Source organism: Camelina sativa, chromosome 17 (genome assembly GCF_000633955.1).
Source record: "Camelina sativa cultivar DH55 chromosome 17, Cs, whole genome shotgun sequence".
Taxonomy (NCBI): domain Eukaryota; kingdom Viridiplantae; phylum Streptophyta; class Magnoliopsida; order Brassicales; family Brassicaceae; genus Camelina; species Camelina sativa.
Window position 1 is genome coordinate 8,762,275 of NC_025701.1, and position 24,259 is coordinate 8,786,533.

A 24,259-nucleotide genomic window follows, 5' to 3' on the forward strand; every position below is an offset into this window, starting at 1 on the left:
CTTAATAAGGAACACGTGGTGGATTAAGTATAAAGTATGCATATACGTTGAAATATTTTAAAGCAAAGCCACACTGTTTTCATATTATTATGGATTTCTTATGTGATTTTTTTTTGTTGTTGTCAATGATTCGATCATATTAATATTTGGTAGGTCAGAACAAATCGGTTTCAATTAATTGTCCAACTAGACCTTTCAACCTCCTAATCTATCTATGATGAACCCTACTAAAAATACACCAACGTCGAGAACCCAACACATACTATTCATGCTATTTTTTTTTTCAAAACCTTATCGTGTTTAATTATGTTCATTAAAGTTTCATTATACATACAACAATGTCTCGAAATTTCGATTTTTTTAACTCGTTAATAAATCTTCCGAAGAATTAAGAAATGCTTTTATCGTCGGCAACTTTAAAGCTGGCATATCTTAAAGATTTAAAACAGGAAAAGTGACGAAAATATTGGGATAAAGTGTATATTTTTTTTTCTGTTGAAGAGAATGATTATGTTTGGGCATTGAGATCATGACGGGTTCCAACTATAATGCATGTGATTGCATGTGTAATTTATGTTGTTACGCCAACGTTTCGATTTACTTTAAGTTCAATCACTTTTTTTGCATACAACTTATTTATAGCCCCAAATTTATGGTTATGTAAACTAATTAGATGTATATTAGTTGACATAGTTTGTTATATACTATACAGAAAGTTCAATTATACCACAAATTGTTATAGTCAAATTTTTGTTCTTTTAATCGTGGTTTATGCTGCAACGGTCTTTTCAAGTTACCCTTTTTCTTGACTTTTTTGGGAAATAATAACTCAATACTTTATGCAGTTTTTTTAGTTACAGGTTAAGTGGGCTTCTAACATAACGGGCTTATATGGATATGGGGACTTTGCAGAATAGGATGGATTAGCAAAATCTACAAAATAATTTCACAATTGCTATCTCTATATAATTTTAATAGTTTTTTTTTCTTAATTATTTTTTCAACTTCCCCACCAAGAATCTCTCCCAAATCTTAAATAGTCAAATTACAGCTGAAAACAAAAATTTCTCTGACCGCTAAAGTAACAGGGGCAGTCACGGGCAAGACATGAAAAGCAAACGCCACGTGTTAAAACGAAGACATACGAAACTTGAGGAAGGCAAGGCTTCTACGTTGCAAATAAGAAATAGCCAAAGGGGGGAAGTGGTAAAAGATTATAATTACAAAAAGAAGCTCAACTTCTCCAGCCATTTTTAGCTAAACCCATAGATTCTTCTATAACTCTCATGTTTATATAATATTTTTTAAAGTAAAAGATTTGACACTAATATCTTCGAACAACAAAATGTTCACTGAATCATTGTATTTGGTTAACTTTGAAAAGGAAAATTAAAAAACTTATAAAAGAATGAAGGGGAGTTGTTATAAAAAATAAAAGTACAGTGTGCTATTTGAAAACAAATAGAAGAAGAGGGGTATATTTGAAACTTTAGGTAACAGAAATGTAAGTAAAAATATAAAAAGAGAGAGCAAAAAAAAAAAAAAAAAGTTGAGACCTTTAGAATTTGGCAGCAGCCTCCGTGTGGTGTGACCAATATGCTTGGAGAGTAGAAGAAAGCCTTCTTCTCTCAACTCCGACGGCAACGTGAGCAAGAAGACGAACTCGTTGGCGCCTCTATTTATTTTCAATTTCCACCTGACGAAATCTTGAAACCATAAAACCTAAACACAAGTCAACGCCACCGCTTGTTCAGGTGACTTTTGTATTCTGTTGATCTTGCTTACTTATGATTCAATTGGTTCAAAAAATCTCAGCTTCGACGGGATCTCTACTTAAAGATGATTTATGGGATTCGTTTGTTTTTGAGATTTCTCTCCGATGGGCGATGGGGTTTTCTGTTTTTGTTATGTTTACTGGGTTTAACGTGTTTGCTCGACATTTTTAGCTCAACTTTGAAAAATTGTAAAACTTTTGAGCGTTAGTGGGATTCTAATGTGAATCATATGTCGAAAAGAGAGTCTTTTGGTGATGTAATTTGGGCATTTGGTTAGAATTGGATGTTCTCTAACTGGGGGATGCAGGGGAAGTATAGAGTTTTCTGTAATTTTTTCTTGGGAAGTTACTCATTTCGAAGTGTGTTATGGTTCACTTGTGAGTATACAATAAAGTTGGAGATCTTTAAGTTGTTGGGAAGAAGCTAGTTGTTGTAGTAATGTACAAAGTTTGGAGAAAGAGCTAAATTGGGTATGTTTCTAATGCGTTCTTCTACAATTCATGGATTTGTTGTATGCTTGGGAACCGTCTTTGTTGTAGTAATTCTTGATAATCAATCATGTCCTGTGAGTTGATCTGAATCTGTGGTTTTTATTTGCTTTTGTTTTCATTGCAGAGAAATGATACGCGCAAAGCACATTAGTAACCTTTCGAGTACAGCAAGATCCTTTTTTCTTAATGGATCGAGACCAGTAGCTGATGGGAATTCGTGTGCATACACGGACGATGAAACTTGTGTCTCGAGACGTCAGCAACTTAGGAACGATGCTGCACTTACTGAAAAACGACCACCTGGTATTCTCCCTAAGCCTTCAGTAGTGGGATGTATATTACCAGGAGGAGAGGTAACTAAACCGGTGGTTCCAAAGAAGGTTGATGTTTTGGGTCGGCCATCTCTGTTGCCTCAGCATGTTTCTTCTTCCCCTGCTTTGCCTCTTAAATCACATTCCGTTAGTTATGCATCAACCATCGTTGGAAAGGAGGAAGGTGAAGCTTCTTCAGAACCTATTGGCGATCAGATTTTCAAGGCTGGTGTTGTTGCGGTAAACTTTTTGTCAGATTTAGCGAATTGCAAGATTCCTTCCACTGATGGAGGAGGTGAAGTATTTGGTTTCTCGAAAAGCTGTATGGTTGATCCAACTCGGCCTCTTTCAAGTGTTAAGTCGTCGAATGTGAAAGCTATAAGAAGAGAGCACTTTGCCAAAGTTTACCCTAGATCAGCTGCTAAAGAGTCATCAGTGGGTAAAATTAGAAATTCTAGTAGCAACGTCCGAGGGGCTAAGGAAGCTGAAAGACCTGGATTTGTTAAAGGATTCAAACAAGTTTCAAATTCTGGGGCAGGGAAGTCGTTACCCACAACAAATAACACGTATGGCAAGAGAACAAGCGTGCTGCAGAGACCCAGTATTGATGCAAACAGGTTTGTCCCAAATGGTTTCAGTAATTCTTCAATGGAAATGGTGAAAGTGCCTCCAGGGACTGCTCTGACATCAAGGCAGTATTGTAACTCCGGGTACATTGTGGAAAATGTTTCCAGTGTTTTGAGAAGATTCAGGTGGGGTCCTGCTGCTGAAGAGGCCCTTCAAAATCTCGATATGAGGATAGATGCATACCAAGCAAACCAAGTTCTTAAGCAGATGAATGACTACGGAAATGCTCTTGGTTTCTTCTACTGGTTAAAAAGGCAACCTGGGTTTAAGCATGATGGGCATACTTATACCACTATGGTGGGTAATCTTGGTCGTGCTAAGCAATTTGGTGCCATAAACAAGCTCCTCGATGAGATGGTCAGAGATGGATGTCAGCCAAACACAGTTACATATAACCAACCGACTTATCCACAGTTATGGCCGCGCCAATTACCTGAACGAAGCTATGAATGTGTTCAATCAAATGCAAGAGACTGGATGCAAACCTGACCGGGTAACTTACTGTACACTGATAGACATTCATGCTAAAGCTGGATTTCTCGACATTGCCATGGATATGTACCAGAGAATGCAAGCAGGAGGTCTTTCTCCTGATACTTTCACTTACAGTGTCATAATCAATTGTCTTGGAAAAGCTGGACATTTACCCGCTGCACACAGGCTCTTTTGTGAGATGGTTGATCAGGGTTGTACCCCTAACTTGGTCACATATAACATCATGATAGACTTGCATGCCAAAGCGAGAAACTATCAGAGCGCGTTGAAACTTTACCGTGACATGCAAAATGCTGGATTTGAGCCTGACAAAGTGACTTATAGCATTGTGATGGAGGTGCTTGGACACTGTGGATATCTCGAGGAAGCAGAGGCTGTTTTCACCGAGATGCAGCAGAAGAACTGGATTCCGGATGAGCCAGTTTATGGTCTTTTGGTGGATTTGTGGGGAAAAGCTGGTAATGTGGAAAAGGCATGGCAATGGTATCAGGCAATGCTTCATGCTGGTCTGCTACCTAATGTTCCTACATGCAATTCCCTTCTTAGTACTTTCCTTAGGGTTAACAAGATAGCTGAAGCTTATGAGTTATTACAAAACATGCTGGGGCTTGGTCTACGCCCATCTTTGCAGACATACACGTTACTCTTGAGTTCTTGCACAGATGGTCGGTCAAAACTCGACATGGGTTTCTGTGGCCAGCTGATGGCAAACACGGGTCATCCGGCACACATGTTTCTCCTCAAAATGCCAGCTGCAGGTCCGGATGGCCAAAATGTGCGCAACCATGCGAACAACTTCCTGAATCTGATGCACAGCGAGGACAGAGAGAGCAAGCGAGGACTTGTGGACGCGGTGGTTGACTTTCTACACAAATCCGGGCAAAAAGAAGAGGCGGGATCTGTTTGGGAAGTTGCTGCACAAAAGAATGTGTTTCCTGATGCATTAAGGGAGAAAAGCTGCAGCTACTGGCTTATCAATCTCCATGTAATGTCAGAGGGAACTGCAGTCACTGCACTGTCTAGGACGCTTGCTTGGTTCCGTAAGCAGATGTTAGTCTCTGGAACTTGCCCTTCCCGGATTGATATAGTAACTGGTTGGGGAAGACGTAGTAGAGTCACCGGTACCTCGATGGTGAGACAAGCAGTTGAAGAGCTCCTCAACATCTTTGGTTCACCGTTTTTCACGGAGAGTGGAAACTCAGGTTGTTTCGTTGGGTGTGGAGAGTCTCTCAACAAATGGCTGCTTCAGTCTCATGTTGAGAGGATGCATTTGCTGTGAGTTTTTGTATCACATTTAGGCTTTTTTTTTTTTTTTTTTCTTTTGGTCGATTGCATCTTATGAATTGTTTAGTTTGTAAGTCATAAGTTAAGGTTAGAGGCTTAGAGCTAGACATGGAGTTTCTCTCCATTCTTTTGTCCTCTGCTATTCAGTTGTATCTTCCTCGCAATAATCTGAGATGACTTGGAATCAATTGTGGTAAACAATCATCTAGATTTAATAATATGTCAGAATATTTTTTTCCATACAAAATCAAATGCTTTCAAAAAGAAGAGAAAATTGTTATAGACTTGTAGATTTACAAGAGAAAAAGAAGGAAAATTGAAGAAGGAACTAGAAAAGTCTGGTGTTGTAGGAGGCACAAGAAGAGCACTTGTGATAGAGCCAATGGTAAGGAGCATTTCCTTTTCTCCCACAATCGTTACATAGTATTACCTGCACCCAGTTTTCCATATGCTTAAGTTAAAAATGGAACTGATATTTTGCATATGTATGAGTGTGAGAGAGAGATGAACCTGTGTTTGGTTTAAGTATTCATCTGGCATCTTCTGTTCTGCGAGCAGTGCGTCTAACATTCTAAAGTAAACCTGTGTGTAATGATTCCTTGATTAGTGTGAATCGCCTTAATAATGCTGGGGAATTGTCATTTGTCACTATAAAAGGCTAGAGAAGAACTAAGAGCACACTATGGTGTCACTTTTCTTGTTGGTGGAGAAACACTATGTTTTGAGTTTTTTTCTTTTCAGGAGCATTTGATGCCATTGGCTATCTTTTATGCGACTATTTTTAGTAATTGTTCAACGAGAGAAACAGAATATTGGTGTATCTAACCTGCATATCCCCTAGTGATTTGCTGCAGATAGGGCATGTGTAATGCGAACATGTGTACTCCTACAACCAGAAACAACACACTTTCCTAAGTAATATGTTTCAGGTTTTTCATAATTGCCATATAACATATTGACAGATGAGTTAAGGACCTGAAAGCAGGTCGAATGCATCACGTGACCGCATGGAAGAGCCTTTACGGGAGAATTTGAGGTAAATATGTATTCATGGCAAATCGGACAGTTATCTTCTAAGCACTTTTCTCTGCATACATGTTCTACTAAGGTTCGAGACATACAAGCATTGCATTTCATGCAATGGAAGTAGTCAATGCTTAGTCCTTTTCCTAGCCTGCAGAGATTGCAGTAGGGACAATGATAGATTTCCCTGCCAAGTAAACCTTTAATTCGTCAGAAACTATTAACCATGTTATCAAGTCTATCAGAAACAAATTGCATTTAGATATGATTTCTACTGAGGTTGGGACCTTTTGGAACCAGACAAGACTTTAGCAAGAAGGAGTTAACTGTCATTTATCAACACTAGTCCTCCAGATTCAGCATTTCATATTCGAAGCTATATATCTACAACATCCACATCCTATATAAAATCATCACAATGCAATTTTTACTTACACTGCACCAAATTAAGCAGTAGAAGCTTTACCTATCATCGTCAAATAGCTTGCAGATTTTGCAGTAATATTTTCCCATTGACGAATTACATGAAGTATTTGAGCAACTCGCACCTACTGGCTGAATTATCAGGCACTTCATGCACATCATCTTTGTAATTTGTTTCCTGCACAGTGCACACAAGTATATTTAAGAAAATTAAAGACAAATGAAGGTGCAACAAGATTACTGATGTTTGGTACATGGAAATAGAAGCAACATACCTATCCAATAAGTGATCAACCTCTTCATCATGGCATCGTATACAGGTGAGGAGCTGGTTGCAACAAGGAGCAAGAAGCTTGCAATTCCTTTTGTAGTGTTTGCAACCAAGAATCAGTTTGTGAGAATCTCGATAAGATGGATGCTGACCAGGAACTGCTTCCCTATTGCTTGCGAGAATGGATGGTTCAAGATTATAAATCCGCTGTGTGGCAATCCAACGACTGAAAAAGTACAGAACCTAGTGTAAGTCACAATAAAGAACATAGAAATGGGTTATTTAAAAATGATTGCATAATTTACTCAACCAAGAGTTATTATAGAGAGTTTTCTTCTTCTTTTTCTAAACACATACTCATACATATGTCTACTTTGGACATACTATAAGATACAAAAATATTTTCTCTTACAAAAAAATTTGGGATTGCAAAGCTTACCTCATTAACAAGTTCTGGATGATATATGATTTCTTCTGAGGATCCAAGGAAGAGTCACGAGATATTCTTCTAATTGTAGCCTCCACATCCTCTTGACTCATTGATAATAGGCACTCATATTTACTGTCTTGACCAGAAGATTTCTGAGACATTTGGAAAGCTTGAGCAGAGTTTCTGAACTCACAGTTGCTTTCAGTTTGTTCTCTGTACTTCGTTTGGTCAGCACCTAAACACACCTTTTTACTTTCTGAGATTTCTCTATGATTCTTCTCTTTGTTGCCAAATTCTACCTTGTTGATGGGAGCAACCTTTCCAAGTGGCTTATTCATGATACCCTTTGAATCTGTCTCTACAAATTCCCGAGGTTTGTTGCAAATGCTCCTATCCTCATCAGCCGCTCCTTCAAAGAGATAGTTCCAGACAACTTCTAGAGGATCTGAATCCTCAGATGGGCTCTTATTTATTACCCCAGTTTCTTCTCCTGTAACATTACAACTATACCATTCCGTTAGCCATTCACCAAACATAGTCTTCCTTGTTGCTTGACGCCACAAGGACATCACAGCATGTTGTTCATCAGGGATCAAAGATTCCATTAACCAGGGAATCATATCTTGCAATATTTCTCCACTTATTCTTCCAAGCATGCATGCTATGATCTTTTCTTGCTCTTCAATAGTGAAACAGCTTCTGAATAGACACCAAAGCTCAGTTTCTTCACGGTGAAGATGCTCAGACAATAGCTTATGAATGGACTTGCATATATCCTGGAGGCTCATACACAACTTCTCATACTTGACATTCCCACGTTCCAGTACAACCATTTTCAATTCTGCCATCTCATTCAAAAGGAATGATACTTTATTGAGGTGTTCAACTTCTAGTTCGTGATCAATACTGTATGACTGACTAATGTTTTGTAGTTTACCCTTGGCCTCCAAGGCTGGGAATGCAATCTCATCCTCTGCATCTGAATGTATCTGATACAAGAACTTTATAAGATGAAACCGCTGATGAAACTCCCCAAGGAAACTGCTGTCTGTTGCCAGTCGAGCTGAGCCACATACAAGATAGTCTAGATCCTTCTTCATTGCCTTGTGAAATAAGAAAATCAGATCGATAGGTTTCAAGTCCATCATAGTTAACTGCTCGCCAATATTCTTGTCGCCAAAAATGTCAGGAAGATGTTGAAGAGGCTTGAGCTTTCCTTGGATAAGTACTTGCTGATTCATTGCACTTGAGTAAGGTGTCTCATTCATGTAACCAGCAGGTGGATCCATTGACTGGAAACAGAATGAAGACTTGTTTTTAAGCAAATAAGGATCGGATCCTTTGCATAGTTGGTGCTGTGATTGCTGGCCGAAAGATCCAGAAGCTTCTTCATTGTGTTCCTCTTCAGATGAACATCTCGGTTTGAACATAAAGGATAACTCATTCCAGAAACTTTCAACTGGTGTTTTGCCTGAATAACCGAAACGAAACCATTGCAACAAGAGCTGCGCAAAAGGTTTATTGGGAAAAGGATCTTCAGAACTTAAGAAGTGAATGATTGACTGACAGTCATCTTCTGGCAACTGAGCAGAAAACCACATTATGACACATTTCAGCAATCCCAGAGGCAGGACGTGTAGGCTTCTGTATAGGAGCTGCCTCTGCATTTCAATGTTGCAGTTCTTGCTGATAATAGGGAATACCTGAGGAGCAATGAGTGAATACTTTGGATATCATATGGAGACAAACAAGGCAATAGGAAGCTAAAGCTAAACAAAGAGATTAATGATAACCAAATATCAAAGTTTGATAAAAATATGAAACAGTTAACCTCTGTTTCCTCTAAAGAGAACTGTTTAGCTACTGTCAATATAAGGGATTCCAGTTTCTCCTGAAGCGTTATCACAAAATTGTCACTCCCTTTTGTAGTTTCAAGGTTTAGAGACTTCTTGAAGTTTTCCACATGACCATCAATGGTGAATTGTTTGGAAGTGGAAGAGTGTTGTTGATCCACCATATCTTGAAACACTGGGTAAAAGAACTTCTTAAATGCATTGCTGCAATGAAGTGTGTCACCAGTTTCTCAGAGAAAAGAGCAGAAAAAAAGGAAACGAAACAAGGTCCAAGAAACTATACACACCATGTCATATAAAATAGAAAAAAACAAGTTCCCCAAATTATTATTACCCATAAAAGATAAGGACATCAGCAAGGAAGTTTAGCCGAACCACTAGCACATTGAGATCCAACGAAAGGCTTGGAAATTTCAAGTAGCTTAATCCTTTTTGAATGTCTACCAAATCTCTTCTAATTGCATTATGCCAAAGCTGAACACCATGAATCAGAGTGTTTCCTGTGTTTGGACTAGAAAAGGACATTTTACTCCACTGCCAGAAACGTTGAAACATCCCACTTGATGAACTTGTGTGAGCTAAGTTATTCATATTTTCAGACACTTCTACAGATTGCACTCCTTTCATGATCTTTGTAAGATCCACCAAAGAAGATTGACTATCATCATCAATCAGCCAAGAGTTTATAACCTTCAGAAATCGTTTAATTCTGTTAGTACAGTTGCAAAAATAGAGTCACACACATCTCAGTACAGAATATATACCAGTTGCAAGGAGACCTCCTTCGGGACAATTTCTTTCATGCAATTCACAACTTCAGATTTCTCCTTGGGAGAGAGTAAAGACGTCATCCATGGGAAAACTTCTTCCAGAACCATCACCGGAACACTACAAATGAATTGCCACACTAGTGATGCCTGTTCTTCAAAGGAGAAGTTCTCAATCAACAAAGGAAACACCTGCATTACAGAGTATGGCTGCTCAGGCACCACAATATGATATAGGTAACAGAGAAAGCTATTACGATATACCTGACGCTCTTCTTTAAGCATATGTTGGCATATGGATGATTGAATGGTGCCAATGCATAATACAACTTCGCGAAGCACATCGGAAGTACTGTCTCCTCTTTCTTCTTCAAGAACATTTAGCCAGTGAAAAATAGAAGTGAAAAGATCCTCTGTGGCATCATGTTCAAGCGAGTAATTAAAAACAATGTTCTTCACACGTGTGTCTAGTGCTGAAAAGATAACCTGCCAGAGAGTAAACAAAAATTACATAACTGTGATGAAATCGGAACCATTCAAGTCTTTGATCATGCAAAAACTCTCTGTTCACTCACTCGTTGACTTTTTAGCTGTAAGATGGTTTAAATTTTTTTTTTCGTTTTGCTAATAATTCTGACTTAAAAAGACAAAACAAGAATCTAGTAAAACCACTATTCCAAAACAGCAAAGGTGATAGCTTAGTGTGTCCTAATATGAATCATTAGTATAGTTTTGCTAAATTTCTCAAAAGATGAACTGTTTAATTTTATTATTCCCTAGAGCATCCAATGTTTTACTAAAACGTACGATTAGAACAAATAAATTGTGACTTTAGGGCTAAGACTAGATCTAACCTCATCTTCAGCTGCGGAGTGATACTTATAAACAAGCTTCAGAAACTCAAACTTAGAACGGAGCTCCACCGCCAGATCGGAACCGGACCGGACCGGACCACCGGCCAGACAATGGAGCTCCGCTAACTCTGCACGGAAAGCCTTGTGGAAGTAAACAAACAGAAGAATCGGAGCATCGGACAAACGAGCATTAATCACCGCCGAAGTGGACGCAATATCCGGCGGTATATCAACCTCCCGACGGTACTTGTCCGGCGGAAGTGGAAAAGGATCTCCGACTCCCATCCACCATGAACAGGTCGAGAGAAAAAAAAGAAGAAGGAGAAAAGAAGAAGGAAACGCGTTGACGAGAAGAGAATGTAATTTAAAGGGTCGATCATCGTCGTCGTCCTCCTCGTCAAGCTCTCTCTCTCTCTGCTGTGTAGATTGAGGATTTGTTAATTAGTTTTTTAGGGGTTTAGAGGTTTTTATTACTATATTACAAGTGATGATTGATTGAGACGTTCTAATACGTAACAACCAAGCAGGCTTTTATCATACATTGGCGGGACTATTTTATTTTTTTACTTGTCCCCATGTGATCCGCCAATTTCTCTTCCTTTTTTTTTTCCTTCACTTTTATTATTTTTTCATTTCTAAATTTTAGTATTAAATTATTTTTATTTGCCGACAAAGAATTTAATAGTTTTGTTCTTACTTCTTAAAACATTAATATTCCAATCTTAAATTTGTCTTCGACGGCATATACTGATACACATTAATTTATTTTTGATATATATATTTTCAATTTTAATCGGGAAAGATATTCAAATTCATTTGGTCAAACATCATATGTTTTGTTTTTGTTTAAATGTTATTTTATCTACCACCATTAGTTATTATATACACTTACAGATTCAGACATGAACTTGAAAGTTAAATAATTGGAGTTTATTTAAATCAACAGTTAAATAAAATAATTGACGTGACCAAAAAATAGAATAATACTTGGGTTCATCTCTAGGGGTGAACCTCTCCATTCACCCTCTTATAAAATAAGGAAATAAAATCTGTATACATTATTATAAAATTAAAAAATTAAACCGCTTTTTAATAAACCCAAACTGATATATATGAAATCTAAACCCTAACCATCTCATTTGTGAATCCAAACCGACATATAATTTCGTTCTACTTGTAAAATCTAAACCCTAACCATCTCATTTGTGAACCCAAACCGACATATAATTTCGTTCTAATTGTAAAATCTAAACCCTAACCACCTCATTTGTAAACCCAAACCGACATATAATTTCGTTTTAATTGTAAAATCTAAACCCTAACCACTTCATTTGTAAACCCAAACCGACATATAATTTTACTCTAGTTTAAAAATCTAAACCAAACCAAATATTTAACTTTCCTTAATTAAAAGTATACAGAATTTGTTTCCTTAATTTGGGTTGCTTTTTAATTTAATTTTTATTTATTTTTTAAATGAAATATTAGATGGAAGATTTTGATTGGCTGAGAGAAGAGGGGGTGAGTCAGCATCTTTTGGTTACTCCGTTAGTTAAAGACCGTTGATTTCCCCGTTCCGTCTTGCTTCTCCACACGTGCCGTCATGTGGCTGTAGCGTGCCTTAACTGTCTCTGTCACGCCCACTTAAATGGGCCTACTTAAAAAATAATTACCAAAGGCCCAATAATGGATTTTAAAAACAAAATAAAATCCTCAACTTCGTGTGCATGTCGTTTGCGCCAAGAGCCTGAAAAGTTTAAAAAAACTTTTATTAATCTTTATATATTCTCCGGTGGAAGATGTCGACGGAGATACTGAGAACGAAATGGATGGCGATGACGGCGAGTATATGGATCCAGTGCACCTTAGGAGGTTCATACACCTTCGGAATCTACTCCTCGACCTTAAAGTCAACTCAATCTTACGACCAGTCAACCCTTGATACGGTCTCTGTTTTCAAAGACATTGGTGGTAACGTCGGAGTTTTAGCAGGACTTGTATACACCGCAGCCACCTTAAATCGCCGTCGTAGTGAAGGCCGAGGAAGAGGAGGAGCGTGGGTGGTTATTTTGATCGGAGCGGTTTTGAACTTCACCGGTTATTTCTTAATGTGGGCTTCTGTTACCGGTTTGATTTTGCGGCCTCCGGTTCCGGTTATGTGTCTTTTTATGTTCATAGGTGCTCAGTCTTTGACGTTTCTTAACACGGCCAATGTTGTGAGCTCTTTAGAGAACTTCGCTGATTATGGTGGCACTGCCGTTGGCATCATGAAGGTAACAAGGCTCAACCTTTAATGCTCTAGTTCTTTGGTTCAAGATTGATATATTAGTTGTATTGAACCTCACAAAACAGGGGAGATATAGTTCGGTAGAAATTGGAAAGCTTATGCCTTGTCCTCGTACTTTGTAGGGTTTTGTTGGTCTAAGTGGAGCAATGTTAATTCAGTTGTATGAAACAATATGCCCTGGAGATCCAAAGACTTTCATTCTTCTACTTGCGATAGTACCTTCACTTCTCTCTGTCTTGGTGATGCCTCTTAGGATATATGACACAAGCACGGTCGATGAGAAGAAGCATTTAGATGGTTTATCAACTTTGTCACTTATCATTGCAGCTTACCTTATGATCTTATTATCCTGAAGAGCACTTTAAGTTTACCATCATGGGCTAATGCCGTCACGTTTGCAATTCTACTCGTTGTGCTTGCCTCGCCTCTACTAATCGCGATAAGAGCACACCAAGACAGTATTGAGAAACCATTATCACCTGTGTATTCTCCTCTGGTGGACAATCTGGAAGCAACGACGATCTCTGAGGAGGTCTTACTGCTAAATGAAGACAAAAGCTTGAATCTTTTGCAAGCTATGCGTAATGTAGACTTCTGGTTGTTGTTCCTTGCAATGGTATGTGGAATGGGATCGGGGATTTCGACGATAAACAACATTAGACAAATAGGTGAGTCTCTTAGATACTCTAGCATCGAGATAAGCTCATTGTTGGCTTTATGGAGTATATGGAACTTTATTGGTCGGTTTGGAGGCGGTTATGTCTCGGATCTATTGCTACACAGTAAAGGATGGCCACGTCCGTTGCTAATGGCTACAACTCTTGGAACTATGACCATAGGTCACCTAATCATAGCCTCTGGTTTTCGAGGAAATCTTTACCCCGGTTCGATTATCGTAGGCATTTGTTATGGCTCACAATGGTCGTTAATGCCAACAATAACGTCAGAACTATTCGGGGTTAAGCACATGGGCACAATCTACAACACCATTTCGATTGCTAGTCCTATGGGTTCATATATCTTCTCTGTAAGATTGATTGGGTATATCTATGATCATACCATTACGGGAGAAGGTAACACGTGTTACGGTCCTCGTTGTTTCCGATTGTCATTCGTGATCATTGCGTCGGTGGCTTTCCTTGGATTTCTTGTCTCATGTGTGTTGGTTTTTCGCACAAAGACGATATATCAACAGATCTTCGAGAAGAAGTTCCATCGTCAATAAGAGGTGTGACTTGTGAATATTATACTATATACTGTATGGTGCACACACAAAATAAAAAAATACTGTATACTGTATACTATATAGGTTCATAAATGTTGGTTACATTTGTATTGTAAGTAAGCTACTTACCTATATATACGGTGTGTAAAAATACAAGTACGTATATATATATGTGTGAGTGTGAGGTTCTTTGTTTTATTGGAGAAGTTTGTATTGTAACTTGTAAGTAACATTAGTGTGTCTATATTCTTTTCATATGTTTGTAATTTAGGGGATGTATTCAACTTGACATTTTAAGTGATTTGTGTAAAATTCATAAATCTTATGTTATCCAATCATTGATTTTAAAAAGTCTTATGAAATCCAATGTTATTCAATCATGAATTTTAAAAAGTCACTTGAAATTCACTATTATTGAATTAATGATTTAAAAATCTATCTTAAAATCCACTGTTATTCAAAACAGTTTATAGACTTGAATTTTAATAATTTTTTGAGATTCTGGAGGATTTGAGATGATTTCTTTAGTTAAAAATATAGAAATCCAAATCTCATAGTTTTAGGTGGGATTTTAAAGAATTTTACAACAAATCATATCAACTTTCCTAAAATCATCAAAATTATTTAAAATCTCAATGAAAACTAAAATCACTTTGAATATTAGATTGAATACACCCACCTTAGTTCTTGGAATATAGGTGTTGTGTGACATAAATGAAGTATTAAATAATGTAAAAGAACCAATGTGAGATCTTTTTTTTAACTCATTGGACCTATTGAGAAGATCATAAATGATCAACCTTTGCTATTTAGAGATCTAATCCTGTTCTAGTTTTACTGAGTTACTTCAATTGTCCATGTTATTCATAGTTATATTTCCCAAATCAAATTATTTTAATTTATTTTTTGCAAATTATGATAAATTTTTTAAATAAATAGATAGTTATTTTAAAACAATAGTCTTAATTATTTTGATATTTGTAAAAAGTGTTTATTAAAAAAAAAAAAGCCATAAATAAAATAAGTGTCGAGAGCCCTAATTAATACTAAAAACTGTGAGCCCCCATCCTCTTCTCCCTATTTCTCCTCCCATCGTGTTTCACTCTCTCTCGCCTCTGATCAATTAATCTCAGAAGAGAGAGACCCTATTTTGACATTTATTTTACCATCCATTCTCAATCTATCTCTCTCTCTTTTTCTTTCTTTCTTCCTTCGTCTCTCAACCCTCCAAAAAACGACAGCGTTTTCAACACCCAGTCGACGCTTTTTTGGAGAGCTTCCTTCTCTTTTCTTCCGATTTCGATTTCCCCAACAATGCCAAAAGGGTTTTGATTCTCTCTCTCCCTAAAAAATCTCAAATTTAACAAAACCAAAAAAAAAAAACCCTAATTTCAATCTCTTCGATGGGTTCCTCTTCCGATATCGTCCCTGACGGATCTCCCCACTCTCCCCCCGAAGATGCAGCTCCCGTTACGGATACCACCACCACCGTCACAATTCCAAAGGAGGAGCCTTCCACGCTTAGGAGAACGCGTCCTTCACGTGCCTGTACTGTTAGGGCACAGCAGCGTCTTCAAGAACTGCAAGCGGCGGAGAGAAAGCTCAAGCAGCCTAAGAAGGAGCATAAACGAGAGCAGCATCGACGGAAGGAAGAGGTTGTAGAGGAAGATGAAGATGCGGATGGAGATCAAGAGGAGGATGATGATGAGGATGGAGATGATGAGAATCGTCAGCAGCAATGCGTCGCTGGAGGGAGTTCGAGTTCTGGTAAAATCGTTACTTCTCTTGTTCCTCCGCCTGAACCTTCGCAGATGCCGCGGTGGAATCTTCGTTCTATGTGGGAACTTGCTTCTGTGCTCAATTTCTTGCATGTGAGCTCTCTCTGTTTTTCTTTCAATTCTTTGATTAGTTTCTTCCGATGAGTAAACTCACCATTTCTCCCTTTTTTTTGTTTCTTTTTCTGGATGGTGAAGGTATTTAGACCGCTTTTGAAGATCAATGCTGAGTTCTCAGCCGAGGAGTTTGAGACGGCCTTGCTTTCTCCTAACGATACTTTGAGTGATATACATATTCCTCTGCTAAAGGTTGGTGCTTTGGTCCATCCGTTGCTGTGTTCTTTCTTACTCTTTTAGTGTACTACTCGTGTCTCTTTTTTTTTATTTGTTTCCTAATTCTTGTTGGTTTCCTTTGGTTTCTGTCTGTGTTAAGTTCAATGTAGTACTTGAGGTTTTCTCATTGATTACTTCACCACTTGTTTGTGTGCTCTAAACCGAGTGCTGGCTTTTATTACTACGAAAACTAGTGATAAGACTTCTTTTTTGGGGTATTGAATGGTTCTAGAACAGAAAACTTGCCTTAGTTTTGAGTGAGAAGATTCTATTAAAAGTTTGGATGTTTGTATGTAATCCGGGGTGCTGTGGCCAGTGAGAAATAGAAGGGGCCTGTTAAAGATGTGTCAATATCTCATTGTATTGCAATTTTCTTGCAAAGTGGAATGTTATCTCTACTTCAGATGAAATATCAGCTTCCCGTTGAAACTGTGTTTCATGGATGCTAGAGGTGTATCCTTGACTGTAATTCAAGTTAAAGATTCCGAGAGAAAAAGCAAATATTGTTTGATAGCCACTTTGTAATGAGGTTTGGGTAGACTACAACCAATTTGTTCAACTGTATCATGAACTTACTGAGTTTTTCTCAGTTCGGATTGAAGGGACTCGTTGTTTTCAAATCGTTTTGGCTGAGTAGCTGATTGACCAACAGATAACATCTATGTTTATTGGCTAGCTTCTGTTCTAGGTACCTTATAGGCTTGTATTACCCAGTTCAGATCACTAATATCTTTGAATCGCTTTCTTGAATCATGGTAGAGTTCCTTGATTGAAGTCCTTGGTCATTGTCATAATATCATGGTAGAGTTCCTTGATTGAAGTCCTTGGTCATTGTCATAATATCATGATTTATTTGGTGTACATAGTTATTATTTGCCCTTTTACTCTAAAGTGCTGCAACTTCGTTTGGCTTATGTGGATGCTAATCAAACATGATTTGGAATCAAATAGATTTTTTCACTACTATGAAATGTTAAAATTGCTTTGACTGTTTCTCTCTATGAGCAATATACCATTTACTTATTTTCAATTTGCAGGCCATTCCTCCTGTAACTCGAATGGCCCTCACACGTGATACCTGGGTCACTGTCTTGTGCAGAAAAATAAGAGATTGCTGGCATTGGGTAGTGATTGCTAAACTTCTTTGTCGTGATAAATGAAGTACTTATTTTTCATTATATCATGTTCTGACGTGAACTTCTTATACTCATTTAGGTCGCAGAAGGGGACCTTCCTATTGTTGCCTCGCAAGGGTGAGTTGTTATAATTTTCTGAATATCATGGTAAATATAGTAACACATTTTGAGTTTCTCGGCTTACTCTATAGGAGGGAGATTGAAGTGTACAAGAATCTTGATCCAGCCATTCGTGTGGTGATTTTGAAAGCTTTATGTGATATCCGTGTTGAGGTATTGTTGCTACTGTATGTCGATCTATTATCTAAATATCAATTAATAGTACTTGCATTGGTGTACCACGTCTGTATTACTTGCTGCTCTTGTTTTGTCACTTGAAAATAAGATGGTTTTATCACTTACAGTTTGGATCGGTTTTGTGAATTTGTACAGCAAGAAGATATCAAGAGCTACATTGACAACTCTCTTAAAACTGGCGTTCATCTGTCAGTTTTCCGCAAAGATCGCGTTGGGGGTGATTCACATGGAGTTAATTTTTGGTCTGTAGCAAAGTGAAAAGACCTAAATAGGACTCCCTTGTTTGCATATCTCTGATATAGCACCTGTTTGTTTCTTATGTAAGGTATGAGGATGATCCCTTAATTGGTCACCGTTTATATCGGGAAATAAGGAAAGCAGAAGTGTTGAAGGTCAGAACAAAGGGTTCCAAGATTCTTCCTAACATAACATACCAATGGGAAACTGTTGCCACTAATTTCGATGAATTCCAAGACGTTTCTGTAAGTCTCTTTTTCAATCAATAAGTCAGTCTAGGTAGTCTGTAATTAATTCTTGCTATGGAATCTGGTAGCTTGGTTCTGATGTGATTGTGATGGCTAGACGGCGTGCAGGCTAGTACCACCGTGCATTGAATATTTATCTTCTATACTGATAGAATTTTACAGATGCCAAAAAGGGGATTATACTCTATAGGTTGAGAAAAATGTATGTGGAGAATCAGTTATTTCAGAGGATGGTGCATACCTGTAGATTGCTTGAAAATTATCATTGAAATCTTTGGTGACTGTGAGTGAATAAACTTAAAATGTTAGTAGTGCTAAGAATTGGCTGAAAAGGGCTCATGTGCATGCAAGTCGAGTCTACTTCGATGTAGGTACACAGTTGGATATTTAGTGAGTTAGTAGTATTGTTTTTGTTAACTTGTCCAGTATCTTAATCTTGAGGGATGTCCTTTCTAGGAAAATTTTGTTGCAGTTGATTATATGGGTTAGCAAGGTGAACACAAACAACTTTATATTGTGGATCTGTCTCAATGCTTTAGTACCTTCTTTCGTACTGAAGGACTAAATTAATATAATGAACAATAGGTTATAACTTTCCATGTCTTTACTGCTGATTGAGATGCTGTGTCTCTTTGTTTTGCAGGAAAAACTTCTTCAAAGTACTAGTAGAATTGAAGTTTCTCTAGGGAAGAAGTTAACGAAAGATATGCTTCCTGAGATAGAAAAAGAACACAAGGTTCCAATCTGCTCTAGTTTTTTTTCCCCTGTTTTCCGTCTTGGTAGTAGAATAGAACTCTATTAGACTATTACCAAGCGCATATTCATGGCTGAATAATTCTTATTAACGGCATCTTTATATAATGGTATATCTTTTCCCACTGTCAGAGGAAAGAAAAACTGTTGAAAAAGCAACACAGACAGGCTCTTCTCCTTGATAACTTTTTGGTTGTTGATGGTCTTGGTGGTGGACGTTCTCTCCGTGATAGGAAGCCAGTTAGATACACTTTTGGTAACGTTATAATCTTGTTGGAAATCCACGCTGTGCTTCTTATTTTTTGGCTTTTAAGATTCATCTTGATCAATTCTGGGCTGAGGAGGTTTACTAATTTTGAATATTTTATTGCAGATGATTATGATAAGTCCATAAATGAAGCTATCAAAGTAACAAAGTACGTCTGAGTCTCCCTAGCATTTAATCATCTCTGCTATTGGTTTCCTTTAACGTTGTTTTTGGTGACTATTTTCTATTGTCTTTTTTTACATTCTATTTGTTTTTTCGTGATACTATCTCAGGAAGAAACATCCATCACCAGAACATCTTCTCCACAGAAGAGAATCTGCCAGATTGGACGCTCTTGCGAATGGCAGATCGACCAGTTCATCCTACCCTACTGAGCCTGTGAACGATACAGCATCTGCGAGATCTTCTGATTTTGCTGATTATGATGATTTTGATGAGCAGCGAGATGAATCTCTGGACAGAAGGCAAGACGCAGTGTATTTCTCTTCACTCCTTAAATTTCCCCTCCAGAACTTACAAAACTTTAGGTTGAATTAACAAGTATCATTTCATGGCAGTAACAGGCGCAGACAACGGCCCCAACGGTATTCAGCTACAGACTTTGTTGAAACTGTATCAGACAATGAGGTAGAGTTTCAAAGTGACGATGACATTTATGGGGAAGCAGTTTATGATGAAGAATACCTGAAGAAGCGCAAACAGAAGAAGCTCTCTAGTGGTTCTGAGGGAGATGAAGAGTACAAATGGGATGAAGACAATGCCGAGTATGAGGAAGAAGAAGAAGAAGAAGAGGAAGAAGATTCTCTTAGTGCAAGCGAAGAAGATAGTGATGAACCCCGGAGGGTTAAGAAAATGCCACGGAGAGAACCTAAGGTGAGATCAAGGTCAAATGATTTTCGGCCAGGCCTGAGACGTAGTAAAAGAGCCACAAGAATCGATTACCAACAATATGAGTTCTCAGAATCAGACAAAGAAGCAACAGGATTGGCGAAACGTAAGCGGTTGGTTGAGCCAGATGAACATTCTGATGAAACAGGGAATGGGGATTTCACGATGGGAAGTCAGGACTCTGAAGAAAATGCAAATGACCCAGAAACAAAATCTGGTGAAGAAGAAGTAGAAGAAGAAGAGCCGAGAGAGGTCAATGACAATGCAGAGACAGCATATGGTAAAGAGAATAATCAACTTAACAAATCAAACGGCACAACAGACCAAGAAGAAGTTGAGGGTGTAGTAGGCAAAAGACGTTACCTCGACTTAAACGAGCTTGCCCCTGTATCTGGTTTTGATGATGGTCCAAGTACAGTATTGAAGGATGATGATAAGACAGACCTTTCATAAGCAAGACAGGGAGACTCATCTTTGCGTCTTAAAGCTCCCTCTGGTCAATCACCATTGTATGTATGATAAGAAAGATTTTCACGAGTTATTTCCTGGCAAAAAAACCCTTGCAGAGAAAAATTAAAACGGTAAGAGACACTTCATTGGGTTTTTCTTCATTCAAAGCATATCTGCCTTCTTGTTGTTTTAAGTACTTCAGGCAAATTCGGCTGATAACTGAAGAGGTGAATGTTGTTGTGGAGGCCGAAGAGGTATTTGTAGATTAGGTTAGTCATTTTTTTCTTACCATGAAGAAAGAAACAATGAAGAGGGTAAACCAGAAGATATTCCTAAGAGCTGTTTAATGTTTTTATGGAATTATATTATTAGTGTACAAGTAACTTTTCTCTAACTTTTGTATTGACCATAAGAACACGTTTAAGGTCTCTTAGATTTTGGTAAAACGACGCAGCTTTGAGACTTGCTGAATGTGATTATCAGATTATGATGGGTACATAAAGCTTTTTAAAGGCTGTGAAACTACTGTGAGCTTCAAAGCCCATGAAATCACCTAAAAGTTAATAACTTTGATTTTAGATATAATAATATTTATACGATTTGCTATGTCTATGCATATGTATTTGTCTTAAAGAAATATATTAGTTATTAATTAATTGGTTTTGCAAGTAGAAACTTGTTGTGATCATTATCATAGATTATCCAAGTCCTTTCCCTTTTACATTAGTGTTTATTAAAGCAAAAATATTTTATTGTTACCATTTACTACTACTAAAATAAACTTATATATGTTAATCACTCACTAAAAGATGCCTTATTTTTCTTTGAAAAATCAATAAATATTTTTTGTAAACTTCAAGACTTATGCCCTCTTTTAAGCCCTCTTTTAATTTCATTAAAAGTTGTTATGGATTATATTAGGAAACAATTTTATAACCTATAATGAGTTGTGCTAAAGAACTTGGAACCAAATGTTTATTCTTTGATGAATTTAATTTTGGAGACATGGCGAAATAAAGATGAAAATAATAATTTATATATAATTAAAGAATCATGCATATGTAATTTAAGAAAGATGAACAAATATATTCATGCCTTTCTTGCCACACACGCTTCTTATACCTCCAAACCCATTTTGCCTAACCCCTTCCTTCTTCACAACACTCCCTTTGTATTATTATTACATGCCTCATTCTTCATCTTCCTAAAGAAAAGCTTTTAATATAGATCTCCTATACTATTAACTTCATTTATTTATTTTGTTTCTTTTAAAGGAAAATGGTGAGATCTTGCTCTTCAAAATCAAAGAATCCTTGGGCAAACGAAGAAGACACCACCCAAAAGTTTGTGTTTGCGTCTGCGTCTAAAAATGGATCTGCAGCTCCTAAGAAAATAGGTTACAAAAACATTTCTCTTTTTCTTTAACTATATAATATGATGTTAGTATGATACTATGATATATCTATGTATATGTGTTTGAACATTTATAGGACTTAGGAGATGTGGGAAGAGTTGCAGAGTGAGAAAGACTGATCATTCAGGAACAAAGCATGAGAGCTTCACTTCTGAAGAAGAAGATCTGATCATCAAGATGCACGCAGCAATGGGAAGCAGGTTGTGCTTATATCGCAAATTACTTGAATATTCGTTGAGGATTTCACAGATTCTGATTANTTCACAACACTCCCTTTGTATTATTATTACATGCCTCATTCTTCATCTTCCTAAAGAAAAGCTTTTAATATAGATCTCCTATACTATTAACTTCATTTATTTATTTTGTTTCTTTTAAAGGAAAATGGTGAGATCTTGCTCTTCAAAATCAAAGAATCCTTGGGCAAACGAAGAAGACACCACCCAAAAGTTTGTGTTTGCGTCTGCGTCTAAAAATGGATCTGCAGCTCCTAAGAAAATAGGTTACAAAAACATTTCTCTTTTTCTTTAACTATATAATATGATGTTAGTATGATACTATGATATATCTATGTATATGTGTTTGAACATTTATAGGACTTAGGAGATGTGGGAAGAGTTGCAGAGTGAGAAAGACTGATCATTCAGGAACAAAGCATGAGAGCTTCACTTCTGAAGAAGAAGATCTGATCATCAAGATGCACGCAGCAATGGGAAGCAGGTTGTGCTTATATCGCAAATTACTTGAATATTCGTTGAGGATTTCACAGATTCTGATTATATCTTGTTTGTGTGGATTTAGATGGCAACTTATTGCACAACATTTACCAGGAAAGACAGAAGAAGAAGTGAAGATGTTTTGGAACACAAAACTAAAGAAGAAACTGTCTGAAATGGGGATAGATCATGTCACTCACCGTCCCTTTTCTCACGTACTTGCTGAATACGGCAACATCAATGGTGGCGGGAACCTAAACCCTAATCCCTCTAACCAAGGCGCACCTCTTGGACGTAATCACTCGCTCAACGAGGATACCCATCAACAACAACCTGATGATTCAGGAGATCTCATGTTTCATTTACAAGCAATCAAGCTTATGACCGAGTCATCGAACCAAGTCAAGCCAGAGTCAACGTTTGTGTACGCCTCTTCGTCTTCTTCTAATTCGTCTCCTCCATTGTTCTCTTCAACCTGTTCAACAATAGCTCAAGAGAATTCAGAGGTTAACTTCACTTGGTCTGACTTTCTTCTTGACCAAGAAAACTTTCATGAAAACCAACAGAATCATAACCCTCAAGAACTAGACAATTTGTTCGGCAACGACTTCTCTGAGGTAGCAGCAGCTACGATGCCTAATACATTAACAATAGCTTCTCAGTTTGAAGAAGAATCTTCGAGCAACGGGTTCGTAGAATCGATTTTAGCTAAAGAAAAAGAGTTGTTCTTGGGATTTCCCAGCTATTTGGAGAACCCTTTCCATTTTTAGTTCTTTCTCTTCCTCTTCTCAACTACTAAATAAAGAAACATTCTAATAACGAGAATTGAAAGTGAGGTTTCATCTTCGATTATTGTTACAAACTTTGATTGAGAATGATTTCATAAACATAAATCAAAGAGCAAATTGAAAATGTATGATTGTGCGGAAGATGTTATGATCATCATTTAATTACCTAAAAAAAAAAACTACTGTATTATAATTAAGAGTTGACTTATGATTTTATTAAGAGTTGACTTATTGCCTAATTCAGTGATCCGTTGAGCGTCGATTGTGGTAGATGAGACGACTGATCCTGAAACTCCGGCTGAATCGACGGTGGATTCCGGCGGAATTAGATTATGAGATTGTGGTCGACTTTGGGGTTGAGTCAATGGTTGAGAAGGGGGAGGGAATCAAATTAGGGTTTTGAAATTCTCACTCCAGAAACAGATCATCGGAGAATGACTACGGTTGAGATTGATCTACTTCTTTTGCTTCTTCTCCGAAGTGAAACTGCGAGAAAAAATGAGTCTGCTCCGTCGCTTTATGTCTGATCCCACGCGCCTTTTACGAGAGTGGCCCTCACGCTCCGACGACCATTATATGGGCTCTTAGGCCGACGACTCTGGACCATTTTTGAAGCCCAAACTCTGGCTACTTCAAGTTAACTAAAAAACTCTGTTTTTTTTTGCTTCATCTAAATTCTAAAATGTATAATAATCATATCTTACCTGAAGCAGATATAGTAGAGAAGCAGACTGATTTTTTTTTTTGTTATAATCTGATTTTAGAAAAAAAAAAAAAAATTGAGAGCATGTTAGTGAAAGTGTTCAATTGCACGAACCCCCCCCCCCCCCCCCCCCCCCC

The 24,259-nt window shown here is 37.6% G+C and overlaps 3 protein-coding genes and 2 pseudogenes across 6 annotated transcripts; 4 read left to right on the forward strand and 1 right to left on the reverse strand.

The window, feature by feature from the left end:
• LOC104756236 lies at nt 1,543-5,171 on the forward strand (annotated as a pseudogene).
• LOC104756235 lies at nt 5,000-11,037 on the reverse strand. 2 transcript variants are annotated; one of them, XM_010478791.2, is made up of 12 exons: nt 10,605-11,037; nt 10,015-10,236; nt 9,748-9,900; nt 9,318-9,673; nt 8,962-9,187; nt 7,140-8,833; nt 6,705-6,926; nt 6,473-6,607; nt 5,959-6,193; nt 5,810-5,869; nt 5,494-5,565; nt 5,000-5,413 (listed from the first exon to the last, which is right to left on the reverse strand). In XM_010478791.2, exons 1-12 carry the CDS (start codon nt 10,887-10,889, stop codon nt 5,312-5,314), a joined length of 3,762 nt encoding a protein of 1,253 aa, XP_010477093.1. In that variant the 5' UTR covers nt 10,890-11,037; the 3' UTR covers nt 5,000-5,311. The 2 variants fall into 2 exon arrangements, with proteins under 2 accessions (XP_010477093.1, XP_010477092.1); XM_010478790.2 differs by having other exon boundaries at nt 9,748-9,942.
• Nucleotides 12,398-14,199, forward strand: LOC104756237 (annotated as a pseudogene).
• LOC104756238 (DDT domain-containing protein DDR4) lies at nt 15,183-20,966 on the forward strand. Of its 3 annotated transcripts, none has more exons than XM_010478792.1 (12): nt 15,183-15,987; nt 16,090-16,200; nt 17,262-17,348; nt 17,440-17,477; nt 17,552-17,633; nt 17,793-17,899; nt 17,983-18,139; nt 18,786-18,878; nt 19,028-19,151; nt 19,269-19,311; nt 19,436-19,639; nt 19,721-20,966. In XM_010478792.1, exons 1-12 carry the CDS (start codon nt 15,520-15,522, stop codon nt 20,502-20,504), a joined length of 2,298 nt encoding a protein of 765 aa, XP_010477094.1. In that variant the 5' UTR covers nt 15,183-15,519; the 3' UTR covers nt 20,505-20,966. The 3 variants fall into 3 exon arrangements, with proteins under 3 accessions (XP_010477094.1, XP_010477095.1, XP_010477096.1); XM_010478793.1 differs by having other exon boundaries at nt 19,436-19,627; XM_010478794.1 differs by having other exon boundaries at nt 19,436-19,627; nt 19,727-20,966.
• LOC104756239 (transcription factor MYB35-like) lies at nt 22,240-23,448 on the forward strand. Its single transcript, XM_010478795.1, has 3 exons — nt 22,240-22,417; nt 22,512-22,635; nt 22,717-23,448. Exons 1-3 carry the CDS (start codon nt 22,300-22,302, stop codon nt 23,399-23,401), a joined length of 927 nt encoding a protein of 308 aa, XP_010477097.1. The 5' UTR covers nt 22,240-22,299; the 3' UTR covers nt 23,402-23,448.